Source organism: Alosa sapidissima, chromosome 20, assembly GCF_018492685.1.
Source record: "Alosa sapidissima isolate fAloSap1 chromosome 20, fAloSap1.pri, whole genome shotgun sequence".
NCBI classification, from domain to species: Eukaryota; Metazoa; Chordata; class Actinopteri; order Clupeiformes; family Clupeidae; genus Alosa; species Alosa sapidissima.
This window is the reverse complement of record NC_055976.1, coordinates 25,296,387-25,323,977: the sequence shown is the minus strand read 5'-3', so window position 1 is coordinate 25,323,977 and position 27,591 is coordinate 25,296,387. Positions and strand designations below refer to the sequence as shown.

Genomic DNA, 27,591 nt, shown 5'->3' with positions numbered 1-27,591 from the left:
GAGGGGGAAAAAAACATTCTGGCTGGCTAGCTGTTTGCCATGAAACGGAGAGGCAATTTCCACTGGTTAATAACAAGGAAGCGGATCAAGCTCAGATATCGCAGGGAGAGAGTGTATGGGGGTTTTTGTCCAGAGAGAGAGATTCAGTGAGAGACACTACATGACAAGAGAAAGACAGATGAAGTGTCACACGCAGGGGGGGGGGGGGGGGTGGGTATGGTACCAAGTGGTAGACATTACATGACAGATGATAGCATGAAAGGGGAGAGAGAAATTAAGACAGAAATAAAAGTGGGGGAGAAAGAAAGAAAGAAAGAAAGAAAGAAAGAAAGAAAGAAAGAAAGAAAGAAAGAAAGAAAGAAGAAAGAAAGAAAGAAAGAAAGAAGAAAGAAAGAAGAAGAAAACCAGAGGGAATGAGGGTAGCAGAAGTGAGGAGAGGAGGAGGAGGCCGTGCCAGGATGCGCCGCTCCTTCCTGCATGCCAAGCGTTAACGCGGAGCCGAGCAGAGGGCCACAGAAACGCCACAGCCCACCTCCCCCATCGCCTGGGCTCTCCCCCTCGCACAGAGAGATGGGACCACTCCGCGACGCCAGGCCTGAGACAAATTCTCAAATGGATTAGCTTCCCCGATTAGGTGCCTAATTTATTTATTTTCATTATTAATTACAGAGGTTTCATACTGCTTAGGCCTATAAACGCTGCCTAATGCATCTGGAGGTATAATAGAGCGGTTGTTACTGGGGCAGGGTTGCGGCACGCATGTGTGCATGCTTTCTTCAAGCTGCATGGCTGTCCTTTCGAAATGTCAAATGTAATTTTGAGGTGATTTCTAATGAAGAGGAGCGGGAGGAAATGGGGTAAGTGGATTGTGTGTGTGTGTGTGGGTGGGGGGGGGGGGGGGGGGGGGGGGTGTTCTTTTGTAGAGCACATAACATATGGGCCAACTCTGGCTACAGACACTGAAACAAATGTCCACTGGCCCAATTAGAGATCCTTGTTACCTTTTATGGCTGCGCTTTAAATGCCTGTGGAGAGGCCGGAGAACAACCGGCACATTTGCCGAAAGCTCAACTTTTGACTGAGAAATATTAATTGTGGGGAAAGGGCCTGTCCAACAAGCGTAATTAAATGGCTGGGCCGTTCTTCGTAGAATAAACCACTGTAAAATGCACCAACTGTCTCGATTACATTGGCCATTAAGCCAACGAGCGAGCAAAACCCTGAGCCTTCCAAATCTCTCCTAGAGAAGAGACCTGCAGGAACAAGGACAGCTGCACAAAATGTATATCTGCCTTTTTTAAAAGAAGGGAAAACAACATAGCACAAACACACACAATGCATCAAACATTCCAGAAACAGAAAAGGGTTTTGGCAACCCAACAGGGAAGCTTAGTATTTTAACAGCGGGTGGCCACATACTGTTGACACAGCAAGCCGCAGGACAAGAAGAGGTGAATGGCAAAAGGTGAAACTCAAAATGGGAGAGAAACTGTGAAGAGGAGAGAAAGGGTGTGTGTGTGTGTGTGTGTGTGCCACCCCCAAAAACAGACAAACAGAAGAGGAGAATAAGAGGACAGCAGCTGGGGTGGCACAGCTCAGGGGCAGCAGAGAAAGCTCTGCACAAAAAATACAAAGCACAAACACACACAGAGAGGAGAGCGAGAGAGAGCGAGAGAGAGCGAGAGAGCGAGAGAGAGAGAGAGAGAGAGAGAGGCCACCTACGTTGCCCATGTACTCGGAGAGCAAGTCCTGCAGAGCCTGGCGCACGGAGTTGCACTCGGCCACGATGCGTTCGCGGCGGTCGTCGCGCGTACAGGAAGAGTCGGCCATGAGGGCGGCGCCGCTGATGATGCTTTCCAGACGCTCCTCCAGAGAGGGCCGGAAGCGCTCCTCGCTGAAGCTCAGCGGGTCCACGATGATCTGCTTCTGCATGGGGGGAAAAGAGGAGAAGAGTGGAAAGAGGGATGGATGGAGGGAGAGGGGAAACAAACAAACAAAAAAAACAAAAAAAAAAAACAGAATGAGTTGCTGAAGAAACACACTTTTTTTTTTCTCCATGATTTGTTGTTAATGTGTCACTTTTAACAGTTCTTCCCATCCAAAACAAATCACAACACCAACACACAAAAACAGTTTAGTACATGTATCCTTCATCCTCCCATCTGTCCATACAATATATAACATCAGATAAAGGGGATACGGAGTGGGAGAGAGGAGAAAAAAATGGCAAGAAATAGCGAGAATGAAAAGGCCCTGGAATAGACTATGGGACGATGGTGGGGGTGGGGTGGGGGGTTTGGTGGCGCGAGCTCAGAAACCGCGTTGAGCCGGGTGAATCACATCACCCACAGGGCCGAAGCGATTTGACATGTTCCAACTTGGCAACAGTCAGTCCAGAGGGAAGGGAGTTTGACAGCTAAACGATCGCCGCCGCCGCCACCACCGCAGCCACCGCCAGCCCTCCGTCGAGGAGCAGATGATACCTGTGGCTTCAGGGACCCCTGGCTCCTGTCTAGCACGGGTGGTCAGTGTAACACGCCGGAATTTTCTGCTGATGGCCGTCTGACAGGGGGGCTGAGACAATGCAGAGGCTCAGCGCCAGACGAGGAGAGTAGGAAGACGAGGAAGAGAGGAGACAGGGTGGTGTAATCTGCATTAACCAGAAGGATCAATAATTTAGCGGCAGACGAATGACGAGGGGCGAGGTGGGGGTTTGGGGAGCGCAGCTGCCGTTACAGCCCAATAGGCTCCTCAATCAGGGACGGCATTAGCTATTCAGCGCTTCCCCTGCAGATGGACTCCTCTGGATCAGCCTTGGACCGTGCGGAACCACCCACATGCCTTCTCACAAAAACCCACATTTGCAGCTAATTAATCCCCCCCCCCCCCCCAAAAAAGAAAAAGAGAGAGAGAGAGAGAGAGAGAGAGAGAGAGAGAGAGAGAGAGGAGAGGAGAGAGAGAGAAGAGAGAGAGAGAGAGAGAGAGAGAGAGAGAGAGAGAGAGAGAGAGAGAGATGAGAGAGAGAGAGAGAGACAAAAGGGGACTTAATGGCAAATGACTCACACCGGAAATCAACAATGAACAAATGAAAGTCATAGCTGAAGGTTTATTTTTTATTTTCATTTCTCACTTCGACTCCTGGGGGAACTCACAGACACACACAGCTATATATACACACAACTAGGAAGAAAGCTGCAGGTGGAGAATTACCAGCAGAAGTCTGCCAAGTCCCCTGCTCACGCACACACACACACACACACACACACACCAGCCTGAGGGTCTCAAATGCAGTTATGCATATGAAACATGTTGCTTCTCCTCCAGCGGAGCCTGAGTGACATTTCCCGAGTTCCTGGTTTCATTTCAAAGCCATCCAGTCCACCTACACCCACGCATACACATACACACAACCCATCACACACACACACACAGAGCTCAACTACCCTCCTCAAAAAAACAGCTCCCCATGAGAACCCATGTCCATACTCACTCCAGTTATAGTAAATAAACTTGTTCATGTCAGGTTCCATGAGTAAAGGCTACGTGAGAGGAATGTGTCAGAATGTTGGAGGAGGAGCGAGAAAATGGGCAGATAGATAGATAAATAAATAAATATATATATATATATATATATATATATATATACAAAGCAAACACAATGCCGCTGATGCTCCAAGTCGCATCATGGGAGAGGAAAAAAAAAATCCCCAACTTCCTGCCATTCTACCGAAAAAATGAAGCCCTCTGCGAAGCCCTTCCGTCTGACAGTCGCTCGTATCTCATGGTAAAATATTCAACAATTCAGTTGTTAGGAGTTGGAGTTTATTAGCCTCCGTCTCGTCTGACCTCTTTGCGTGTGTCACGTTGCCACGGCAACAAGCCTCTGGACTCACTCGCTCGTTTGCCTGCTCCAAAGTTGCCTCGGCTGGCTTGAAATTAGGCGCTGACTAAGTGATGTGGAAGAGGAAGAGAGTGCGAGTTTGTGTGTGTCTATCTGGATGTGTGTGTGTCTATCCTATGTGTGTGTGTGTGAGTACTCGGCTGTGCACATATGTGAGCCAGAAATTCTGCACAGTCACCAGGACATAATGAAAAGGTGGGGGGCAGGCACACATGTGTCCTTGCTCACAATACAATCGTAACACAAGCCTCCCCTTTCACACACCATTTTGGTATCCATTTTGGGGGAGGGGGGGTGGTAGAGAGAGACCTCTTGATTTTATAAAAACTAAGCTCATCTTAAGAATCAATCAATCAATCAATGCTGCACGGTGCACCGATACTACAAAAGTATCGCAATACCCTGAAATTAAAAATGTCACGATGCCTAATTTTATTAGTATCGATACTTTTGAGAATGACCGTGTTCTTTTGAAGTAACATGCGTGTGCACAAGGCATGCTTCTAGCGCCTCCTCCCCTAACCTGTGGCTGTGCGTCTTTTCTCCTCACAGACATGTTAGCGCAGCTGTCGTGCTATAAACAGCGATACATGGCTGCTAGTTCAAGTGATGCTATGGTAACACATCATAATAGGCTAATATCAAGTTGATTTGCTCAGTTGCATCTAACAAGTTTGTGTTGCTAACCTACCTAGGCTGTGGGATTTTGGTCATTTAGGCCTACTATTTGGTTTCAATGTAATTTAGAAATAGGCTAAGCAACCATGGCAAACTTTTACATCTGAAGAGAGATCCTTGCTAACTATCCCGCTAGCTCAGGTCACGTTTGACAATTATTGCTCGCTAAAATCATCAATGAACATTGCAAGACACTCATCTCTTCTATGATCCCAGAAAGATTTTCTTCGACTTGTACATTTTTTGAACATTTATTTTATCTAATGACATACAAAACATAATTAATTGCATCCACATATCCTTATGCGCCATGTGCAACTTTTATTCACTAGACTAAAACCGTGAGACAAGGCCAATTACTCACGTATCTCTTAAAGTGACAGGCACTCAATTACACCTACACATCACCAATGTGCACTCAATTAGACCTACACACCACATTAAAGATATGCCTAAGTGTAATGGTTTAAAAATAGTTATAGCTTTAGAATAGTTTTCAAATTGCTAAATATATTTACTAGTAATTATGCAGAATATATGAAATATGACATAAGCCATCATTTTCCATGTGTGTTTGTGTGGAGAGAGTCAAGCAGAATCTGGGATGGCCACTGGCGTGAATGATCACACTACAGTATATTCAATATTACTGATGATGTCAAGGTGGTGGGGCCCCCAAATCAAATAAATGTTTTAAAAAGTATCGAAATCGCAATTCTTAACTTGGTATCGAAACATTAATTTTGGTATCGTGACAACACTACAATCAATCATCGCTCAGAGGGGACCATAAGGCACAGCCTCCTGACTGCCTACGGGTGAAGCACGCCCGTATGGAGTGGGTCTTCCGCTCAGCATTATGTTCGCACCTCTACTGACAGATGCCACCAGCTCGCTCGCATCAATTTTGCCTGGCACTGCGACAACAAAAGCACTCGTCCTCTGCTCTGTGCCACTCAAGGCACAACACAGAAAATGCCAAAAGCCCAAACAAAGACAACAGCATTAATTCTAATGCCAGTAAAGGCTTAAGCAACAATGCGGTTTTTAACAGTTAACCAATGGAACAGTCAACGCATCTTAGTGGGTGTTTTCAGGCTGCTTAGCAGTTAGCTCAGGTGTGAGGTCTCAAAACCGCTTGGAATAAAGATCCTCATCAGAAGCCGGAAACCAGCAGCAAGCGTCACCCTGACGACAGGGTTGGAAATCTCCAAGCGATAAAACTTGTGGCGCTCAATAGTATTTTGACCTTGGGGACGATTAAGTCCCGTCAAGGGCTCTCAAATATAAACGGCACAACAAGCGTCATGCAACAGCAATCGTTCTGAGCCTGGTAGATCTGGAGAGATGAACTCCTAATACTTTCTAAAAAATCTCAGATGAAAGTGTGAGCCATTGGAGGTTGAAGGAAAAGCCTCTGATAATGCATTGGACAAAAACCCATAAAGCAAAGCAGTTCTTCATTGAGACCCTCCGCCACCTTTCAAGACAGAGCTGTGTGTGTTAGGGGTAAGGGATTGTGGTAGTTTGCCTCTTCATATGTTCATTTTACTTGGGGAAAATATGGCTAGACATGTCTATGCTTTTTTTCATTAAACAATTTACAAAATGGCCATTTGCAATTACATAAAATCACAGATAATTCAATGCCATTGACAAGGCACATTTTGCGGGACAGTTATGGCCAGTTGCTGCTGAAATTCTAGAAGTCTGTTGCCCTCCAATCACTTGTCACCATTCACCGCATAAAGACTGAATTATCACCTCTGAACAGCTCCACCCCTTGAGACAAGACAATGTGACCCCAGCATCGACGCCTGAATAGCTTAAAAGGTCCCTAACGACGGTTTCTAGCGACTTGAGTGACTGCTCAAATGGCAGACAGCTAATGTTTCGGCTAGCAATCCAGCTGATTGATGCATTAGAAGGCAGGGTATTAGGATGTGCTACACATGCACCGAGGCAGAAAAAAAGAAAAAGAAAAGGCAACTGCTTTTATTTTGTAATCAATGGAGATGACTGAAGCGGAAATAAGGGAAGCGAAAGGGGTGAGTCACACTAGGTTCACACACCTACTCGCAGCAGCTGCAGTGACTAATGAAAGCACTCCGCATGAATCCATAAACTTTTTTCAACCAGTGAAGTACAGCACAGGAGTCTCTTAAGACAGGAGTGAAGAGGTTCCTTCACTCCTTTTCTTTTTAAATAAATAAATTAAATGGAGGAATCGGGGTAGTGTGGCTGTGTGCGCGACATCCATAAGAAGCTGCACCCCTTTCAAAAAAAGATCACAGGCACTCGCAAGGACTCTCCGCACAGCGTCAGGCTTCAGAGGCGCCACCCCTGCTCCCCTCGTCACAAACAAAGGGGTGTACGAGCAGCAAAACGATAATCCAGAACTTCAGAAACTAATTGGCGCAACACAAATCGAGCAAGCATAAGGGAGGGAGGGAGAGAGAGAGAGCGAGAGAGAGCTGCCTGCCTGGCATGTGGGGAGAGAAAGCAGAGTGGAGGAGGGTGTGTGTGTGTGTGTGTGTGAGGGCAGAGCTGTGGAGTAGAGAGGTGGAGTGGGTGGAACGACATCAAATGCCAAGAGAGCTGAGTGAAGCTTTCGTTCAGATTTGCAAATGTGTTCTTTCTCTAGGAGAGTGCAAGTCTGCCAGCTGTTCTTCCCGTAAAGCCCTCTTCTGAAAACACTGAGGGTGGGAAGGAAGAAAATAAATAAATAAATAAATAAATAAATAAATAAATAATAGGTGGCATGATCCTCATACAAGAATCTGTCAATTACAACACTGCAGAAGCACCTGTTGGTCGCAGCACTTGCTCATGTCATCAGTTACAATCATGGCTGCCTCGACTGGCCAATTAAGATCATAATTAGCCCATTTCACAAGATGGGGCCACTGTGTAAATCAACTTCCTGTGGAAGAGCACTGTCCCATAGACAGCAAAAGAAAAGTCCACAGGAAAGACAGAAACAGGAAGACGTTTTACCCTGCCAATTAAGGCATCATTATCATCAATGAGGCCGGACACCTGGACACTGTGAAATTGGTCTATTTAACCAGATGTCTAGGTCCAGTGCATCCTTAGTCAACAGAGCAATGTTGCTTTGAGCAAAGACCACTAACAGACGAGGGCTAATTGAGTATGCTAAAGATTAAGTGTAAAGCCAGTTAATCTCTTGAAGTTTGATCTAATCATTAAGTAATGATTCCAAAGATCAATTAAGTCGAATTAAAACAAAAAAATAAGCTTGGAATATTACGTCACTTCATGCCGCTAATAAACCATGCATAGTATCTCAGCGCTAGGATTAGAAGTAGAAAGCTTACTAATAACACAGCAGGCAAGAGAGCGGCCATGGCTGCTATATCGACATGGCAACAGGCCCAACAGAGCGGCGTTTTAGCATGCCTTAACGGAAAAGAGAAAAGCCTAGTATGGTAATAACGATGAGCTGTCTAATTACTTCACATATTTCCCCAGCTAGAGATGATGATTGAGGTGGTTTCTCAAACCTGGTCATTCGACACACACACACAAAAGCAAACCCACACACATACAAGATGATTAAGAGGCCAAAGCAACATGGTAGATGTCCGCAGGGCTCTACAGTGCGCCCATTTCACTCGCACATGTACAACGGAGTATTAGGGCCACACATGAAGAAAAAAAATATATATTTTTGCCATGGCGAGATTAAACTCGACATGTTGACTTTAAAGTCGACATGCCGGCATTAAACTCGAAATACAGTTTAAACATAGCCTACAGTTTAAGTTTAATGTTTCTATACAAAATGTACAAAATTTCACTCTGTTTTACGTGGGTAAGGCCACTGCACATCCAAATAACTGCCCTTCATGACCCACAGGCCATCACTCTCCATAGGTTAACATGGCAAAACTAATTTTTCTAAAACTGCTTTTCCATGTCTCACCTGCAATAAATATAGGAGGCTAACACAGATATGTATAGGCCTAAGTATATACACTCTTTTGATCCCGTGAGGGAATATGTGTGCATGTACTTTATGCATGTGTGCGTGTGCATGTAGAATACATGGGGTTGCCTGGTCGGGAGGACAGCTTCATTCGTCCCTCCAGCAATAGGCTGTTTTGCATCCATTACAAACAAACAAGCAATGTGAAAGTAGGATTGGGGAGAGCACTTAGTATGCCTAGTCTAGTGCAAGCATGAAGTTGAACCTTTAGATGAAAAACACTCTTTAATAATAGCCATAAATAAACCGCTAATGACGTTTACTTTTGACCATCGCATTTATCGCCTGTAACTCCGTGAGAAGGACCTTACAGGAAAGTATTTGGCTGAGCAATGGAGGTTACTATGTTCTATGTTTTGTCCACATGATATAGGCCTATGTCTAATCATTGTTGCACTTGAAGAAAACTGGAATGTTTCATTCATCCCTTTCAATCGTCCCGAGCGGTCGTTCTCTCTATTATTCTCAAAAGGTTGAGTTTAATGTAGACACGTCGAGATTAAAGTCGACATGATATTTCAACTTTATTCTCGAAATGTTGAGTTCAATCTAGTCATGGCAAAAATATTTTTTTCTTCATGTGTGGCCCTAATACTCGTATACGTCGTACACATGCGAGTAAAAATGATGGCGTGCGAGTGCAAAAAAATATTTAAGCGCACTGGTGCGAATGACTTCTAACCATGTCAATGTCTGTCTACAAAATACACCGCAACATCAAGAAAGATTACTGGTGCAAACCATAGAATCACGTTGTGAATGCAGCATAAAAACTACACCTCCCATCAACGTTAGCAGTTTCGCGTTGTGACTTGCTAGTAGTCGCTTCTATCAAATCCAAGAGCACGCAGAAGAAGTGGAAAGTTAGACTAGCCAGCCAAGATGCAAAGATTGAAGAAATTAGTTCTTCTATCCACCGAATTCATCGGATATCGGAGGAACAGGATGAGATTCTGAGAATGCAGTGAGAGAAGGAAAGGTAACCCAACATGCCTTTTAGCCAGGGGGTCAGGATTTGAAGGGTTAGCTTCAGCCACTTAGCATTGCATTTGGCCGCCGACATTTTTGAAAACATGGCGTTACATGGTTGCAACTTCCGGCAGTTTTCACATGCGGATTGGTAGATGACAGCTCATGCACGAGTTTAGTGTTGGGCACAAGCGTCCTCGCGCGTCCAAGTTGGTTTGCATTTCTGGAAGACGACAAATAAACAACTAACTACTTGTATTCAGCTACTGATACTTGTCTTAGTGCCTACATGGTTAGGCTGTATTATACCGGACTTTGTGGTAAATAAAATAAAAAGTAAATGTTGTCATATCAGGATATTATTTGCCTTATGTGTGGGTTGACAATTTACTATTACATTTTATTCAAAGGTAGAACGCTACTGACAACTCCAGGATTCCACGCATGCTTGTTTGTTTACACCGAATACAAGCTGAAGTGCAAAACGAAAGTAGGCCTAACGTTTGCCTACTGCCCCCATCAATATAAATAAATAAATAAATAAATAAATATATATATCCTTGATTAGCCTATTATGGGTTTTGTGGAAGAGAAAATGGACTGTTTTAGTAGTAGTATTAGGCAGTATGCAGTCAGATAGGTCACCATGGGCATATTTGGATTAGCTACAGATGGATTCACAAATAAATAAATTAGCCTACATTTGGCAGGATACTTGATATACAGGCTAAATGCAAATATGGCAATGTATTATACTATTTTACATTAACAAAATGTAGGAAAATAGAACAGACTGAAAATAAAGTAGACACTGATCTTTAAAATCCTATTTCCTGTAGCCTAAATGTTGTCAGTCATTCTTAATATTCGCAATTGGTGCACTGGCATGTTTAAGTGTTAGCTGGAGTGTAATGTTAGATTATGTTTAAGTTAAATACAGAACTGACTGTGCGCCCAAATTTTTGTCTGTGCTCCTACATTTTTTAACTTGGGCGCACAAGTGCTCCTGGAAAAAAATGTTAGTGTAGAGCCCTGGTCTGGTATAATTATTCTGAACCCATTGAGCTTCATGCAGCTGATCCTCTTCAGGAGGCAGCATTTCAAACCACCTCATGCCAGATGGACCTCTAAGGCAGAAATAGAAACATCACAACAGAGGCAGTTGACTGTAAAAGCCAATGCTTTTTTATACGTGTAGTGATTTCAAGCTAACTTAGCATTGTTTTAACCTACTCTGCATGATCTTTGTCAGATCACTGCCTTAAAAAGGTATAATCGGCTGGCTTTTCAAATTATTTCACTCCGTAAGCTTTATTTTACTCAGTTTTACCCTTAAAACGTATTTCCAGCAATGATTTTTATGCACTTTCCATCCTGCCTGACACAAAGTAACATTTGATAAATGCAAGACAATATTGAACCTTTTATAAGGCCATTTTATTTATAGGGCCTTTATATTTTTAAAAATATACAGTATTTTCAACATACTGCATATTTACGGTAGCGTGTCAATGTCAGTGTCAATGCAAGCAAATACTGTGAACTAATGATCCATGACGCATTACTACTCAAACGGACATCAACTGTGACAGGAAGGCCACTGTGACAGGAAGGCCACTGTGTGAATGTTGCTGCCTGACCTCGCGTTGCTTTAGGCAGTGGAGTTCTCACTTCCCTCTGGAGAGATTATCAGGGGTCACGCACTGGGCACAGGCGAGAGTAACCTCACTGACCCCTCAGCAGCAACATGAACAACGGGGGATTTGCGGGTCGCCCTCCACCCCTATCCCCTCTCCTTACCGGATCTTGAAGGTCAACCGGAGTGCTTTGTTTGGGCCCGGAGAAATTAATCTGATACAATCCTGGATTACAGTCTCCTGGATCAAGTTCAATCAAAACGTGGGTATGCAAACAGCTCCGACTGTTCATTTGCATTCCCACCCTCCCTCCACCTCTCTCTCAATCCCTCCATCTCATTAGAAAACACACATTTCCACAGGGGAGAACAGGGGGATGTGTTTCACAGGGTTGCAGACCTCCCCTCCCGTTCAAAGTTGAGCTCAGGCTGCCTGCCAACATGTTCCTCATCTTCAGAGATTAAAAAAAAAAAAAAAACACAAGTTGCTCGGCACGCCTTTTGCCTGCCACGAATCCGTTTCACACAGGCGCAAACCTATTTTTAGGGGGCTCTACTTCAGAACACCAAAAGAGTTGCTGGATGAATTCGACGGGAAAATGGTCCCCAAATGGAAGAGTGGAGAGAGGATTCTCTTTACAGGCTCTTAAGAGGCCAGCTCTTTGGAGTGTTTTTTTTTTGTTTCGTTTTGCATACTACTCTGAGGATTTTACTTCCAGAAATGTGTCACTTTGAAACAACCAATTAGTAACAAAATAAAGGCTTGCCCCATGGTTCAACATTTACTGAAGATAATGACTAAGTAAATAATTGAATGAACCCACAACAAAAAGCAAGACTCAAGGGTCTATACGCAAACCCACATCCACACACACACACACACACAGAGATGGAAAACTCTGCCTTCTGAAAATAGGTTGACACATTTTTCCCAACTATTACCTAAACCCCAAAACGTCTCCGCCAGGAAGATCAGGTAAATAGTGAAATCGCCTGTGGGGAGTGCACAGGTAAAACCAAAACGCTGGTGCAACCGTTGCATCAGTTTTCCATCTCTGCTTACTGAAAGTAAAAAGGAGCAAACAGAGTTCACTCATCTGTGTTTGCAACCTCCAGTGGCCCCGACTTACATCAAAGTTGTTGAGCGCGTACGCGAGCTCTCCGCCGCCGGCGGTGTGGCCGAGCGCGGAGTCCTCGCTGGCGGTGGCCTGCGCGGCGTTGGAGATGCCGGTGACGGCGTGCTGCAGCTGCTTGTAGATGAGGTCGCGGTTGGCCTTGTAGGCAGCCACGTCCGGGTGCTGCAGGCAGGCGATGGAGGCCGTGTAGAGCATGGGCACGTTCCTCTGCAGCACGCCGCGCGCCGCCGCCATCTGGTCCTTGTGGTGCACGTCCTTCAGCTCCTGATGGAGGGAAGTGTGGCGGAGGGGTGGAAAGGAGAGACAAGGGGAGAAAGGAGGAGAGACGGGGGGGCAGTTGCAAGAAGTGAAAGGGGGGGGGGGGGGTAATGGAGAGGGGGTGAGTAACAACAGGGTGATTGAGAGGGGAGAATAGAGAGAGTGCAGAGAAGAGAGAGTTCGGGAGAATAATGGAAAGTGTGCGTGCAACAGGAAATGACAACAGGAGGAGGCAGAAATGGAATGGGGAGAAGTGGGGATCATCAGAAAGAGGAATAAGAGGTGGAGTTGTCAGGAGGATGGACAGGGAGATGGAGAGAAAGAAAGAAAGAAAGGAAGAAAGAAAGATATGGTGATCACTTTATGGTCTCAATTGCAACGCTAAGGACTGTTGAAAACACTTAATGGAGCATTGTCGAAATGACCCACAAGAATTTCTCTCCTTCAACACACTATACACCATCATAATCAGGCCATTAAAGTATAGTTTAGCCATTTACTTCACAGGCGGATGCAGGCCATTTAGAGGCTTTTTCCAGCTCTCACTGTAAGAACAGCATTCTCACAGTGGTCCGGGTCATCGACTGCAAGGCAAGAGCCAGCAGCAGAAAATGGTTGCCAGCTTCACTTATGCCTTTGCAAGTGTACATCAATACTGACAGTGCAAATAAAAGACGGGTGTTTTTCTCTTAATAATGGCTATGTGGGTGTACTAGAGAGAATTTCACTACAGATGTTCTAGAACACACAGCATAAAAGATCTCGATGTCTTGTTGCTGCTGAAAGGGCCTGGCTGCCTAGGTAACTGCTGATGTTCGGAAAGATTCAGAGCAAATAAATATTCGCCGAGTAACTACACCCCATATTTGATCTGTGCGAAAATAATTAAGTCAGGATTCAGTAATCTATCTCAATTGCAAAGAGAAAATATAAACGCTCATTCCATTAGTCAGTGATGTCACCTGGAAAATTCATCAGGAAAAGCACTTCACTGTTGACTACGGCTAACCTGATAAGCTCCAAAAAAAAAAAGAGAGGCCCCAATTCTCATATCAAGCTAATGGATTTTGTCACCCTTTCCAGCAGTAAGCGTGTCGTTTTCTATTTCCCCCCTCTTTTCCTCTTTTGACTGCAACCCCTTCCCCTTGTGCGCCCTGTTGGTAATAAGGAGATTGTTCATGCCTATATGCATCTAATCTCTAACCAAAGGCGGGAGTGACTTTCACCCTGTCTGTGTGGGAGGCAAAGGGGGTAAATGTGAGGCCGTTTGATACAGGCACGCCGCAGCATCTGATTACATCTATTCAGGTGGAGGCGAGGCAAGTCAGCCACACAATACAGGGGGCAGAGCAGGGCACGGGCTCAAAAAAAAGCGCGTCGAGCTGCATCGCATCGTGACACGCTTCGCCATACCATCGCACACTACGTGGGGCCGCGCCACTTTACCTGCTGCCTCTTGGATGCCATCAGATTGAGTTTGTCCACCTCTGGCTTCAGGGCCTTGTACTGGATGCCCAGGTCCTGCTCAGTCCCAGCGTTACGCACCTTAGCCAGATTCTCCTCAACCTGTGGATGGAAGAGGAGGAGGGAGGAATGTGGAGGGGGGGAGAGAGAGAGAGAGAGAGAGAGAGAGAGAGAGAGAGAGAGAGAGGAGCAGGAACAAAGAAGAGGAATGAAGTGGGGGGGGGGGGGGAAGGAGAGCAATGAAGTGGGGGGGGGGGGGGGGGGAGGAGAGGAATGAAGTGGGGGGGGGGGGGGAAGAAGAGGAATGAAGTGGGGGGGGGGGGGGAAAGGAGAAGAAAGCAAAGATGTTCAAAACTTGAACAACATCAAAACCTATTACACAGTAATGGGGAAATAAGTGTTCCTGGGCCAGATTTAAATGACAACAGACAAAGGCAAATCAAGACTGTTTCCCCATCTTAATTTTCATTTACCAATGATAATGGGAACTCAGGAGGTCACGCAGAGGTAATAGCATTAGAAACAAGGCATCATTGGGACACACAAATTGCTTGTTTTCCATTTAAGGCCAATAGTTTCTCTATATGCAAGCCGCTTAATTGCATGCATTGAGAGAATAAGACAAACACATATACACTCATTCACATGGACACAGACACACACACACAGCGATTTCCTCATATGATCATTCAAGCTTCACGGAACAATCGAGTGAAAAACAGTGCCTACTCTTCCAGGAGCACGCTTCGGCTCCCAGCTCGCACAAACGTCCATCACGGCGCATTTCAAGCGAGGAGCGGTGACACCAAATCTAATCTCGACGCCAAACAAATAAATAAATAAAATGGAATAATCCACTCAGCTGGGTATCACACGTTTGAAATGAAATCTCCTAAAAGGGCCGAGGGATTGCCACCGCTGCCGATCTGCCAACATGCGGAAATTATTTCAGATGCACTCGTGACCAGCCATCCCTGTACCATATCAGGGCACGCACAGGAGGCCGAGGGGGGAGTTACAGAAGAAAAAAAAAAGGTAGCTCTAACCCAGTTTGATGCAAACAATATATCAACCTAATGCATATAAATGAATTAAGCGATGTCTTCCTCTGTCAAGTGACAAGGTATTCTGCCAACAGGGAAGAGACAATAAAGGCTGAGGTTCCCTTGAAAGTAAAAAAAGGAAGGCAATAAATAAAAAAATAAAAAAAAATAAATAAAAAAAAAAAAAAAAAAAAAAAAGGTGGATCAGACCAACTCCCAGGGCCACACCAGGGTCTAGGGCCTTCAGGGAGTTGGGAGATGTGATGGAAATGAATGTTTAAATGTTTTATGTTCACACAAAAAACAGTCTGCATATAAATCAGTAACAAAATGTTTTTTGCTGCTCTGAAACCTTCCACGGATTCCACTGTGTGGCTCACCAGGTCCCAAAAGTAACTTTCCATTGAAAGATGAATTATGAGATCCCTGAAAAGATAAGTGTGTAAGTTGTAGTTGTCTAAGTTTGACCAAGAACATTTATTTCGGACTTGCAAACAGAATAAATATAGATATTAATAATGCAGGTCTGTGTTGTGCTCTTCTCTACAATAGAAGTTACTAATTCTAATAGCATTTCCATAATATGGGAGTTTGTAAATCAATTCAAATCCATTTCTATTCCCATTGTCTTGCCTCAAGATACAAAACCACAAGCAAACAAACAGAAGTAGCCAAACTTTTCAGAATTCAGGTTTGGCACTGCTGTCTCACTGGTTATAAAACCCACACAATGGAACAAGAAATGTAAAAAAAAAAAACTGCCAGACACAAAAAGAAGAAGTAGAGTGCAGCTCTGAGAACAGCAATAACCAGAGGGAGCAGTGGGCACTGGAGACCGGAGACACAGCGAGAGAGAACAAGTCAAAATGGACTCGAGCTGTGCGCCTTTACGCCCCTCCATTGCACTCCCTCTTTCCGGAAGGCGATGGACACACTCTTGGACACTGGCCAGCTGCCTGTAGCATTCCTCTGTGCTTTCGGCCCGCCCAGCAGCCAGTGAGGGTGTGTGTGTGTGTGTTGGGGGGGGGGGGGGGGGGGCAGTGGGGTGATAGATAATGAAGTGGGTGGCTATAAAAAGACCAGCGATGTCATCTCTCAAAAAGTGCTCCGTGTGGCAGCGAAATATGCACTTTCACAATGACCATCCTCCATCCCCCCCCCCCCCCCCCCATCCCCATCCCCATCTCAACTACCTCACCTGCCTCTGGACAAGCTGGGGCAGAAGCCTAGCCACAGATGGGCCCAAAATAAAAAATAAAATAAAAAGACCTTGGGGCAGCATGGTACATTTCTGTGCAGGTTTCAAAGCGTTTAAACATTCCTTCCTGATTTAATCCAAGAAGAATTGAAACTAAACAAAGACAGGGAAACCTCTGAACTCAACTGTCACTGATGGAGTGCTGTGCCAACAGCTTCCGTTAGCAATTTATAGGAAAGGAGCTGCAGCGGAGATGGCATAATAGCTTGGCTGTGCAGAATGTAATTTCAGCTAAAAATGAAAAATGGTGGTAGACCACAAGGCTATGCAATTCTTTGTCCATTTCAGGTGTTTCTGTGTCAAGCTGCACTGTACGAGTATGATGGCAAACCGTTTGTTTTTAGCTTGTTTCCTCCAGGTATGCCAGGAAGCTGGGCTTTAGTGCCTTATATGGCAGTCCCGAGAAGTTGTAATTCTGATACTTCCTGGTTGGAATCTCCCAATGTCATTCCAGACAAACTCAGAGGTTCAAGAATTCTGACCTCCTACAATGAACCTCCATTCAAAGTTCCCACTTCTAAACTCTGGGCAAATTGATCTATCCCTATTTCGAAGTCGGAACTTAAGCCCGACCTCCAACTTGTACATACAGAACAATTCCGCGCAATACAGCTGCACCTGTACACAGGTGTCGCAGCAACAAAGTCAGTGGCTTCCTCTTCCTGTTAAAGGCTGTTCTTATTTTTAATTCTGACAAACACAATGTAGCACTCGCCACATCACTCTTCAGCCTTTTTCATTACTGATAACTGACTTCCACCTACCTCACTCTCTTCTTTCTTTATTTAGTTAACAAACCATTTCTGCTTAAAATCCAACCACTCACTTCCTTCTTTTGTTGCGGCGTTGACACAGGGTCATAACGTGCGCCTTGCAGCATATTCACACACACCATTCAAGCACACATTTGCACTCCCACAGGGCATGTAGGAGATGTAGGTGGCGGGTGTGTGGGCGTGCGTGTGTGTTACAAGCCTGCCGGTCTCTGCCTGCCTGTCTTTGTCTTTCTCCGGTTTGCAGGGCAGGGTCAAGACACAGATGCTGCTGATCACTTGATTGGGGCAACTGCACTATAAAAGAGGCTACCTGGCTAAAGTTCAGGGTTCCCTCTCTCCATTGCTACATGCGTCGCCTTTGTCTTTTGTTTGGGTTTAGCACATTACTCTGGTTTACACCACACTTTTGTTTTCTTACCATCTCATTCATACTGACTTCACATTTTGCATACATGATTACTTTAATAAATACATATTTTGTTAACTCTTTATCCACGTGTGGTCTCCCTATGTTAAATCACCCAGAACGAGCCGGGTGGTTGTAACAGTGTGTGTGGGAAATGTGTGGATAACCTCGGAGAGGCACACTAGTGAGCGAGTGAGCGAGCGAGGTCCGCCTTACCAGCTTCAGCTGCATCAGGAGGCGGTAGACGTCGGCCATGTCTGCCAGCACCAGCAGGTGGGTGACGGCCGAGAGGAGGGCACGAGCCGCACGCACCATGTTCCCCCGCTTCATCGATGAGCACGGGTCCTCGGCAAACTCTCCTGAGGCCTGCTTCATGGACTCTCCTACAGGGAGGCAGACACACACACAAATTACATCATCTGGATGACCCAAGTAAAGGCTAGATCCCCTTACGACAGCAAAGACTCCATTCATAATATGCACATCATTAATAGTAAACGTGACGCCTACAATTCCAGATTAAGACACAAGGCTACAAAGTGTAGCAGGCACTGAGCAGAACAAATGCACGCGCACACACACACGTAATCAATGAAGTCCTGCTGGTGTGCAGCCTCTACATCTGTTGGTTAATCCTAATGGTACGGCCCCTGCTGGGTTCATTAATAACTCATTAATGGCCTGAGCTGGCCTCTCCATTAGGGGTCAACCAATTATCGTCCTGGACGATTATTAGGGCCGATATTTAGCATTTTTATAATAATCGATATCGGTCATTTATTCCACCGATAAGTCGATATTGAAATGGATAAAGAACGAAGCGCGCTACTTTGTCTGTAAAGCGTCTCTCACTGCCTGCATTTGCTACACTGTGGTCAAGAGCATTGTCCCGCCCACTACACCGTCTGATTTGTTAAGTTAGCACAAATGCAGCCAATCAGGATCGAAGACTGAACACGGAGAAAGTTTAGGATTCTCACTGAGGCAGACAGTAGACTGGGCTTCAGCTGTATGGAGCTACTTTTTGAAGGTAAGGAAGGTAGCCTACATTGCTGAAGTTGCAATGAATCACAATCATCTACACTGAAGTTACAAAAACACCACTTTGTAAGCTATTGTCTCTTTGATCCGGATCAATAAGTAAAGCACCCATTTCCTTCATTTAGCGAATTCCCGATTGATGCACGTTAGTGGTATGCTGTTTACTAGTTAGCCTACAAACTCGGTTGCTGCGCTTCGGGAGTTCTCTGCCTCCACCTCGTCTGTTAATTGTAAATAACGGGACACCTCGGCGGACATAGTACAGACAAGTCCTAAATTATGCGATAGCGAACGTCAAAAAGTCTAATTGCTCCTTTTTGAAACAGACTGTCAGAAAAGACTATGCACCCAGGGCCAGCCGTAATTTGATCCGACCTGAACTAAATCGCGTCCTGAGCTGGCTATTAACGTGCCTTTTAGGCTCTCAAAAGTGTAGCTTATAGCATGGACACAAATTGCATGCTTAAATAGCCTAAGAACTATTTTAAAGGGGAACTTGGCAACTATTTCAACGTAATAAACCCGTTTAGAAATCATTCGGATGGTTAAATGACCTGTTCCGGTGAAAATAGTGACTTTCCCCGCTGCGCCTAGCGTCCCCAGGCGGAAAACCAACCTTGCAACATTGAGACTTACCGTCCCGGAAAGAGAAGTGAGAAACAAGAAACTCGTTTTAAATCGTGTTTCTTACCTTGTAACATCCACATAGTTCTGCCAAGCTTATTCTAACCGTTCGCTAGCTTGTAAACAAATCCATGTGCTTTATCGTTACCTTTTCCCACAGTTTGAAATAGCATAGTGCACAATTTCTCCAGCAGAGGGGGAAATCCTGCCAAGTTTCCCTTTAAAACTGTTTTGTTAAACTATTCAACCGTAACACTTGCCATCACGCATGCACCTCTCCCTCTCCCTCTCTCGTGCACTCACACACACGATGGCAAAGCATCCTCTTTGTGACAGGTCCCTTAACAAGCACATAGCCCATTGTGTAGGCCTACTCTATGAAAATAATTGCCATCACTCAGCTCTTGGATTAACATGATAGGCCTACACAGGATATACACTTGCAAAGAAGAAAGAAAAGTTTGCATAATTAAATGCTTTTGAATGAAATTTTTGCAGCATATTGTCTTTACCATCTACCCCCCTTTTTGACAGCTGACATATCGGTTTTACATATCGGTTATCGGCCCCCTGTTTTGGTAATAATTGATATCGGTATAGGCCCTGAAAAAACCATATCGGTCGATCCCTACTCTCCATCTCTCTGGTCCTAATCGGCCCCTTAGCACTGGCCCCACACTAACACTAAGGGGGTGCGGACACGGACAGACGAGGTCACTTCCTCCGCACCTCAGCGGTGCTGGGCGCCCTGACATCCTAACCTCAACCCCGGCCGCCAAGTGCGTCAACACGCCACACAGCAGAGAGAGAAGCCAGCTCCGTAGTGGTTTGATATGAGAGAGGGGGTTTGAAGTCTACGCTTGGGGTCGGCAGAATCAGAAAACATAGCAAACACTAGAGCTGGAGATGCACCTTTTTAGAGACTCAGGTGCCACCCCTCCAGCCTCAGAATGATGTGGCACTTTTTTAGTGCAGATAGACAGTGTGATGTATTGGTAGTGAGGTACCTTCTACAGATTTAGCATCACTGGTATATTTTGCGTGTGTGGCTATTTCCCAAAGTCGAGCATACTTCTTTGATAGAATGCCTCCTTGCGAGTCGGGTTCTTCGAAGATGAGGTTAGAGGCCTCCCTTGTGTTCTCGGACACTCAACTCTTCAACTGCACGCTTCTGTTTCAGTAGGGGCGCTGCTCTGATGCATGTCAACGCAGAGGATTATGGGTATTTTCGTTCACCTGAGGATCCACAGATGCATCCTTGAAAATTCTCAGAACAAAGGATGCGAATTTCGGAGCATTTTTTAACATTGGAACAGTGCTCGGCGGAGTTCGATGACGTGGCAACTTTGAGTATGCTTCCTCGACTTTGGGAAACTGCCTGCGTTTGTGTGTGTGTGTGTTTGTGTGTGTGTGTGTGTGTGTGTGTGTGTGTGGGGGGGGGGGGGGGGACCCAAAAAAAAAGAAATACAAATAATGCTGTGGAAAAAAGAACCCATAAGTCGTGACTGACACATGGCTATAAAAGGAGCCGAGCATGGATTTGAAGGTGAGGAAAGAGGGGTGCCACTATTCTTTAGATGCCTGCTGCTCTACACTCCTTTTCTTCTCTCTACCAAGCTTGAAGAGGAAGAGGAGAAAAAGTGTGGGGGGGGGATCTCTCTTGGCACTCTGGGTGCTCAGAGTAAAGAAACAATGTAGTCATCCAGGGAAGAGGCCCATAAATAATTTCCCATGACATAAAGCTACATGGTGAGTAGTGACATGCAAACCGACATGTAGCAACAGTAACAGTGTCCTCCTCCTCCTCCTCCTCCTCCGCACCCTGCACATCCACACACACACACACACACACACACATCCTTCAGCCTCCTGTGGAACAACATCACTGGGGTGGGTGAGGGGGTGAGTGAGAGAGAGAGAGAGAGTGTGTGTGTGTGTGTGTGTTCATTGCCTGAGCATGGCTTTAGAAGACAGGGAGAAAACACTGCTGGTTGCAGGGGTTTACAAGTTAATTGCATTAGTGGCTTTTTGTCTGACACATGGAAACGAAGAAAGAAAGAGAGAAAGAAAGAGGAGAAAGAAAGAGAGAAAGAAAGAAAGAAAGAAAGAAAGAAAGGAGAGACTTGCCACTATGAACTCTCATTCAGGCCATGATGTTCCAGACAGAAGGCGCTATGTGTACGGTCACATACAGCCTCTGACCTCCAAAACTCACTCTCTATCTCCCACACGCACACACAGAGGCAGTCTTTCAAGTCCGTGCCACACAAAGGCTGCTGGTCTTCATTTGTCTGCCATTGTGTGTCATATTCAGTCTACCTCTTTCCTCAGTGATCTGTGTAGACTTGACAGACGCGACTGACAGTGATTTTGAAACGTATTCATATTGAGAGGAAAGCCACTGCTTTACTCAAGGCTCAGTCTAAATCAAATCTGGATAAAACAAAGGGATATCTAAAGGTTCCCTCCCGCTTGTTCACTTGATGGGCTAAGCATTAAGAGAATTAAGCTATTTTAAAGATTTATAAGGCGTTTGCTTTGAGGAGGGAAAAGACCAGTCATGCAGGAAAGAAATCTATTTCTGAAGTACAAGAAATGCAGATTTTTGTTTTTGCTCCTTCCTTCATTTTCCCCCCTCCCCTCTCAGTGGGGTTAAAGCAAAATATACACTGTAGACTTCACCAACAGGAAGTGGTGTTTGAGGTCTGTGTGTTTCGAGACCAGCCCTGGCCAGCGTGCTCCTTCAGACGGAGGAGGCAGGCAGCTTACAGCGAATAACCCAGCACAAAAGATCACCTGGCACTGCCGACAACCGCTCCTTCGTGTGATTTTTCTCTTTCTCCTTCTCTTTTTCTTTTCGCCAGTCTTAAAATAGCCCCAGGACATCCCACCACCCACCCCAACCTCAAAAGAAAGTCAGCACCTTAAGACTGTCATTCCCTCCAGAGGGTCCGATCAATAAGGCCATTTTCACAGTCCTGATAGTGATCAGTGTGCCTTTAATAAACTCTCATCCATCTCCTCTAAAGTAGTGCCCAGAGAGGGACCAGTGTGTGAGAAGGGGGCAGGAGGTGGTAAGGGGGGGCCGCACCATGATGAAATGCTTAAAATGGCCGTCGCACAAAAGCCATGCGAGGCCTCGAGATCCTCCCGGGAGACAGAGGCACGGGGGGCATTACCATGGAATCCACATTACTCAGCCTTGCCTTATTGAGAGGTATGAGGAGATGGGTTTTGATTGTTGCCATAAATAAAAGCAATTGTTGCGGGAGGAGAAAGGGGATAAAAAAAATAAAAAAAACTAACGACCAACGTGGCACGACATCCCTGTAAAAGCCACTCACATTGATTTACATGAAGGGAATGAACAACAAAAGCAGCTTTAATTTTCAAAAAAAACAAAAGGTTGATATTAACAGCTGCCACAGCTCACTGGGGTGCACTGCAGACAGGCCTGTGTGTTTGGTTTTGTTTTGTTTCTCTCCCCCAGACCGTTCCGTTCTGTTTTTGTGTCATCTGTAGATTTGGCCCCAGTCAATGGCGGAATTATCAGTCTGGCTACAGTTGGCTGAGCCGGCGGCCCTGCGTGGCCCCACTGTCCCAGCCACAGGCGGACAGTCAGCAGCCCCCGGATTCCCAGCCAGTGACAGCATACCAAAATCAATCTGACATTCCTGGGGCATCCGAGCATTTGGTTGGCTGGCCCGCTCCCGGCAAAATTTCTCGTTTTTTTTTCCCCCCCTCGTCTTTCCTCTCCCGATACTGCATCCTAAACCAGGCTAATAAATGTGTTGTGGGGAGGGGTGGTGTGGGTTGGGGGGTTGGACGGGTTGAGGAGACAGGTTGGGGGGTGGGGGGTTAGAGATACAGCTCCTGACAGAGATGTTACTTCAGCGAGCCAGCGTAAGACAGCGCTCGAAAGCTCCATGATGCCCTGCCAGATGAAATCCAGGGAAGCAGCGGATTTTCGCGACTCGCGCGTGCACGAGACATAAGCCTATGTCATGGACTAGGATGCTGACTCGCTCGTATATTTCCAGCACTACTAGCCTGCCGACCAAACGACTGACTGACCAACCAACCCCCTACCCTACCATACCCTACCCTACCTCCCTCCCTTGTCCTGCTGTGGGAGGAAGACGAATCCAGCCTGAAAATCTCATTTCAGTCAACTGGGTTCTACTTCTGACAGGTGTTCAACTTAATAACGGCTGACATCGTCCATGACGACAGAGGGAAATGTCAGATACTGCAGCGCGGTGGACTTGGACTGTCATCCCCTCGGCAACCGGCTAAATGAGAATATCTTGATGGAGCACTGCAATGAGCAGGAATATAGTGACAAGCTGTTCTCTAACCGGCGTGACAATCCCTCCTTGGACTTGGAACATGTACATATACCTAGGATTAGCCCACAAATATGTGACAATTTATCACCACACCATGCAAATCCCTTTTGCCCAACAAAGATCCAAACGACTGGAACTGCCATCCCCGTATATCCCCAGAGGGTTAACAGCTTGAGGATGATGCAAGAGGACACAAGCATATTTGTTCTTTTTCAAAATAAATAAATAAATAAATGTATGGGTGGGGGGGGATATTCAGGACTCTGAGCAGAATGTCTCATTCACTGAGCATCAATATCAACAGGCTCTTAAAAAATTCATAGCTAACAAGACACAGAGAGATGAGGTGCAACACTTATTTGACAGGGTTAAACCTTTCTATTAACGCATCTCCTGCAGCAGTCTTCAGAAGAATAACACGCAGAAGCCGCTAGGGCAGGAGGCGTAATGAGGTTTAACAAGGGATGAAGGGGGTGTTGGGTGGGTGGAAGGATATAGTGGAAACATGGGGCCTTAAGGCTCTGTTCGCTGTGTGACAGCCCAACAAATAAAGAGAGGGGAAAAACAGGGATGTGTGGATGTGCAAACCCAGGTTAAGTGTGTGCACAATGTATGCCTGTCGATTCCGGTTACAATAATGGCCATTAAATCTACTGGAGAGCATCCTATGAGGGGGTTGAGGGCAATTCCTATGTGTAGGAACCTGCTGCTACTGGGGTGTAGCACAATCACATGTGCTTGCTAGTGCCACCTCAGCCCTAATGCGACCCCTACCTCCCCCTGCCGGCTGCGTACCTTGCTTGCGGACATCCTCCACAGCGGCGGTGAGCTCGTCTTTCAGAAACTGGCTCTCCTTGGCGATCTTGTCTCCTTTCTCCAGGAAATTCAGTGTGGCAGTCTCCACAGAGGCGGCCAGCACGTGGGCCTTCTTCGAACGGCCCTTCTTCTTGTTAGATGGTCCCTTGTTGCTGGAGTTTACCAAGGTCGTGACCTGAGGGCGTGCGGCAGGAGAAATCGAATAGAACAAATGATTTAGATGTATGGGCCTATATACACACACAAGGATGAGTGAGGTAGCCAGAGGGGTTTAATGAATTCTCTTTTCAAAGTAAGGAGAGTTCCAGAAAATGCTAGTCTACTCTAGCCCAAAGACGATGAGTAAGCCGAGCAGTCAGAACAGGGGGATGGGATGGGGTGGGTGAATGGGTGGATGGGTGAGTGTGTGTGGGGGGGGGGGGGGGGGGGGGCAGTAGAGAGAATAAATAGGTACACATGCACTTCATCTAAGAGTAGGGAGATGTGAGGAGTGTTTAAAAAAATAAAAGAAACTAAATTAAATCAATATTGCCTTTATTACTGAGAACACTTTGAATGCAACTGTCTGCCAAGTGCAGCATCTCACCTGGGTGACCAATGGCTCCAGCAGGCGTTCCACTGCCAGAGTCCGGATTTCCAGACTCTTGGGGTCCCATTTGAAGGTGATGTTGGGCGTGTTAATAGTACTCATGTTTGCGGACTTTCTGAGGAGAGAACAAACAAGAGAAAGAGTCAGACAGGGGGAGGGTGGGTCAATAAAAATGAAAGATGGCGAGTGGAGCGGGCAGAGAGCCGTTACAATGAGAAGGGGACAAAAGGGATGCCTAAAGCAGCTGTCTATTTTCCTCTAATGTGGCACAGTACATTAAACACCAAACCTGTGGGCATAAGGAATATCACACATACATGAACCACTGGTCTGTGGACTGACTCCCTATGGCAGTTTATCACACGGGACAACTGGCTCTGGCCAACACTCTCAGAGAGGTCTGAGGCAAGAAGGTTAATCATTCAATCTGAGCATATCAACATCCCGTCAGAAATAAAACAGCTGCACTGGCCCAGTGAAGGGTTTGTTTACATCATGTAGAAGACTGACAGGATTTAGTGCCCCAGCATCACAGCGTGCCCCAGATTCAGGCTGTCATTGTATTGATTGCTCATAGTGCAAATATAAAGTAAGAGATAATCGGGATATCCTGAGGGCTCAAACACATATATAGGCCAAGAGTTGACATGTCGGTCGCCGGTGTGAAATTGACATTTTAAGCAAGCCGACATATCAGGACAAACATATGTGATGTTAGACATAACTTTAAATTTAGCGATCAGTTCATTAATAGAGAATACTGTTAAATGTTAGAGAAAAAAGTCATGCAAGAAACGCATAATCAGGCCACAACAACCCAATCAATCAAATCAACAAATCACAATCCAATCAATTTAAAAAAATTAAGACTTAAGAAACAAATAGACATGTGGTGACGTAAAGCCTTTATGTCTAAAGATGATTACACGCGTACCTTTTAAAATATATATATTGTTCATGTAACAGCAGATGTCGCATGTTTTGGAAAAAGTCGCAGCTGCTAGAACTAGTGTTACCCAGTAGAAGGGCGGTGGCCATCCAAAAGTCCAGGTATCGTTAACGTTACAATAAAACCAGGAAATCGTAAGGCCGTTCAATTAGGTCATATTTCCAACTTCAAAAACTAGTATATAACAACTAACAGAAAGACTCACTGTGGGTTGGTTGAGTGTCTAAACTAAATGTGATCATATCGTACGAATTATTAGACAACTAACATAATCTTATTCTCCGCCGCCCAATGATGCACTGTAAAGTTAGGTAAACGGAGAGCTAACGTTAACCGTTTGCTAACTTAGCCACAGTCACTTGCTCAGCTGGGGAAACCTGATCCTTAGCAAATTATGCTACAAAACATCAGCCATCACAAAGTTTTTAAAAATGAACGAATTGTTAGATACTCCCGATAATACCAACCAAGACACACGATGCTGTGATTCACGTTATTAGAGCATAACTGTCTAAAAAAACGTACCCCAGCTATGCATCCGCAACTATTCTCATTACAATGCGAGGTATCCCAAACATCCCTGTCCGAACTATGGAAACAAGCTAATGCTAGCTCACACCGCTATCTATTTAGTCAGTGAAGCTACTTAGCTACACACTTCACTTGCTTTGTATCTATATCATAACCAGTGATGACTATTTGTACATGACTGTACAGTCACTGACATTCACAAACCATTTATACAATATAATACAACATCTGAAAAAGTGTCGCACTTACTTACCAAAACAAGAGTATCCACTTGGGAAGTTGGGTGTAAATTAGCGTTTCAAAATGGTGGAATGGAGTCCGAGGAATTCAGTGGTTTAGTCAAAAGTTTGAAAACCCTGTACGTCCTCAAGCTTCGGCTCTAGAGAAAAGGAGTAAAAGGTTTACAAACAACGTATATAAAGTTACACACAGCTAAACAAACTCAAAAGAAACCTAAAATACCGTGGTTTCGGCTCCGCAACTTCAGCAGCTACAAGTTTCACCCTCTCTTTGGTTTTCTATGGAGAAAGGGAGGGGGGAGACGGGACGGCTTCCTGGAATGGCGGATAAGCGGCTGACACAGGCCAGTGTCATTCCCAATCGCTATCAGGTGTGTTGTAAGGGCGTGGTGCGTAAACTGAAACGGTGATGTAAACTTTTTCAAACTAAGTGAATAATCAGTGGTAGACCCATTAACCAACAGTTGAATTATACTGTTGAACTCTATGGTTTTAGTTTATTTCTTTAGCCAAGCTGAGTCAGATCAACTGGAAATAAACAAACCCAATCTTTATAAATTCACTAACAATAACTTGTTAGCCTACCTTCCCTAGAGGCCTAGGCTAAAAGAAATCAATTAATTGTAGGCTAGCCTATCTTTATTATCCTTTGCCTTAGATCAGTAGTTCTCAAACTTTTTCAGTCATTCCCCACTTTGAAAGGTGGGGAATTTTCAAGCCCCACCTGACCCCATCAACCTGGCAAAATGATAACGTTGAAATAGTTTTTTTTTTCCACATCTTGGTTCCACATTACATTTATTTTAAGATGTAGATGTTATTTTAATTCATATGTCGGTCACTCGGTCTGTTCATGACTTAAATGTTTGTGTGTGGCTATTTCGTTTGGAATATATGATCTTCCTTGTGAAAAAAGAAA

General features: G+C 45.2%; 1 protein-coding gene across 1 annotated transcript in view; it reads right to left on the bottom strand.

Annotated features, from left to right (window-relative positions):
• Positions 1-27,027, bottom strand: part of LOC121695017 (catenin alpha-1-like) — a 99,509-nt gene extending 72,482 nt beyond the window's left edge. Inside the window, exons 1-8 of the mRNA XM_042075496.1 lie at positions 26,896-27,027; positions 26,687-26,812; positions 24,951-25,068; positions 24,344-24,539; positions 17,751-17,917; positions 14,034-14,153; positions 12,324-12,593; positions 1,723-1,926 (exon numbers count right to left, since the gene is read on the bottom strand). Of these exons, the coding sequence (XP_041931430.1) occupies positions 1,723-1,926; positions 12,324-12,593; positions 14,034-14,153; positions 17,751-17,917; positions 24,344-24,539; positions 24,951-25,055 (1,062 nt within the window). The 5' untranslated portion in view covers positions 25,056-25,068; positions 26,687-26,812; positions 26,896-27,027. The remainder of the gene's footprint in view (positions 1-1,722; positions 1,927-12,323; positions 12,594-14,033; positions 14,154-17,750; positions 17,918-24,343; positions 24,540-24,950; positions 25,069-26,686; positions 26,813-26,895) is intronic.
• Positions 27,028-27,591: the final 564 nt, after the last annotated feature.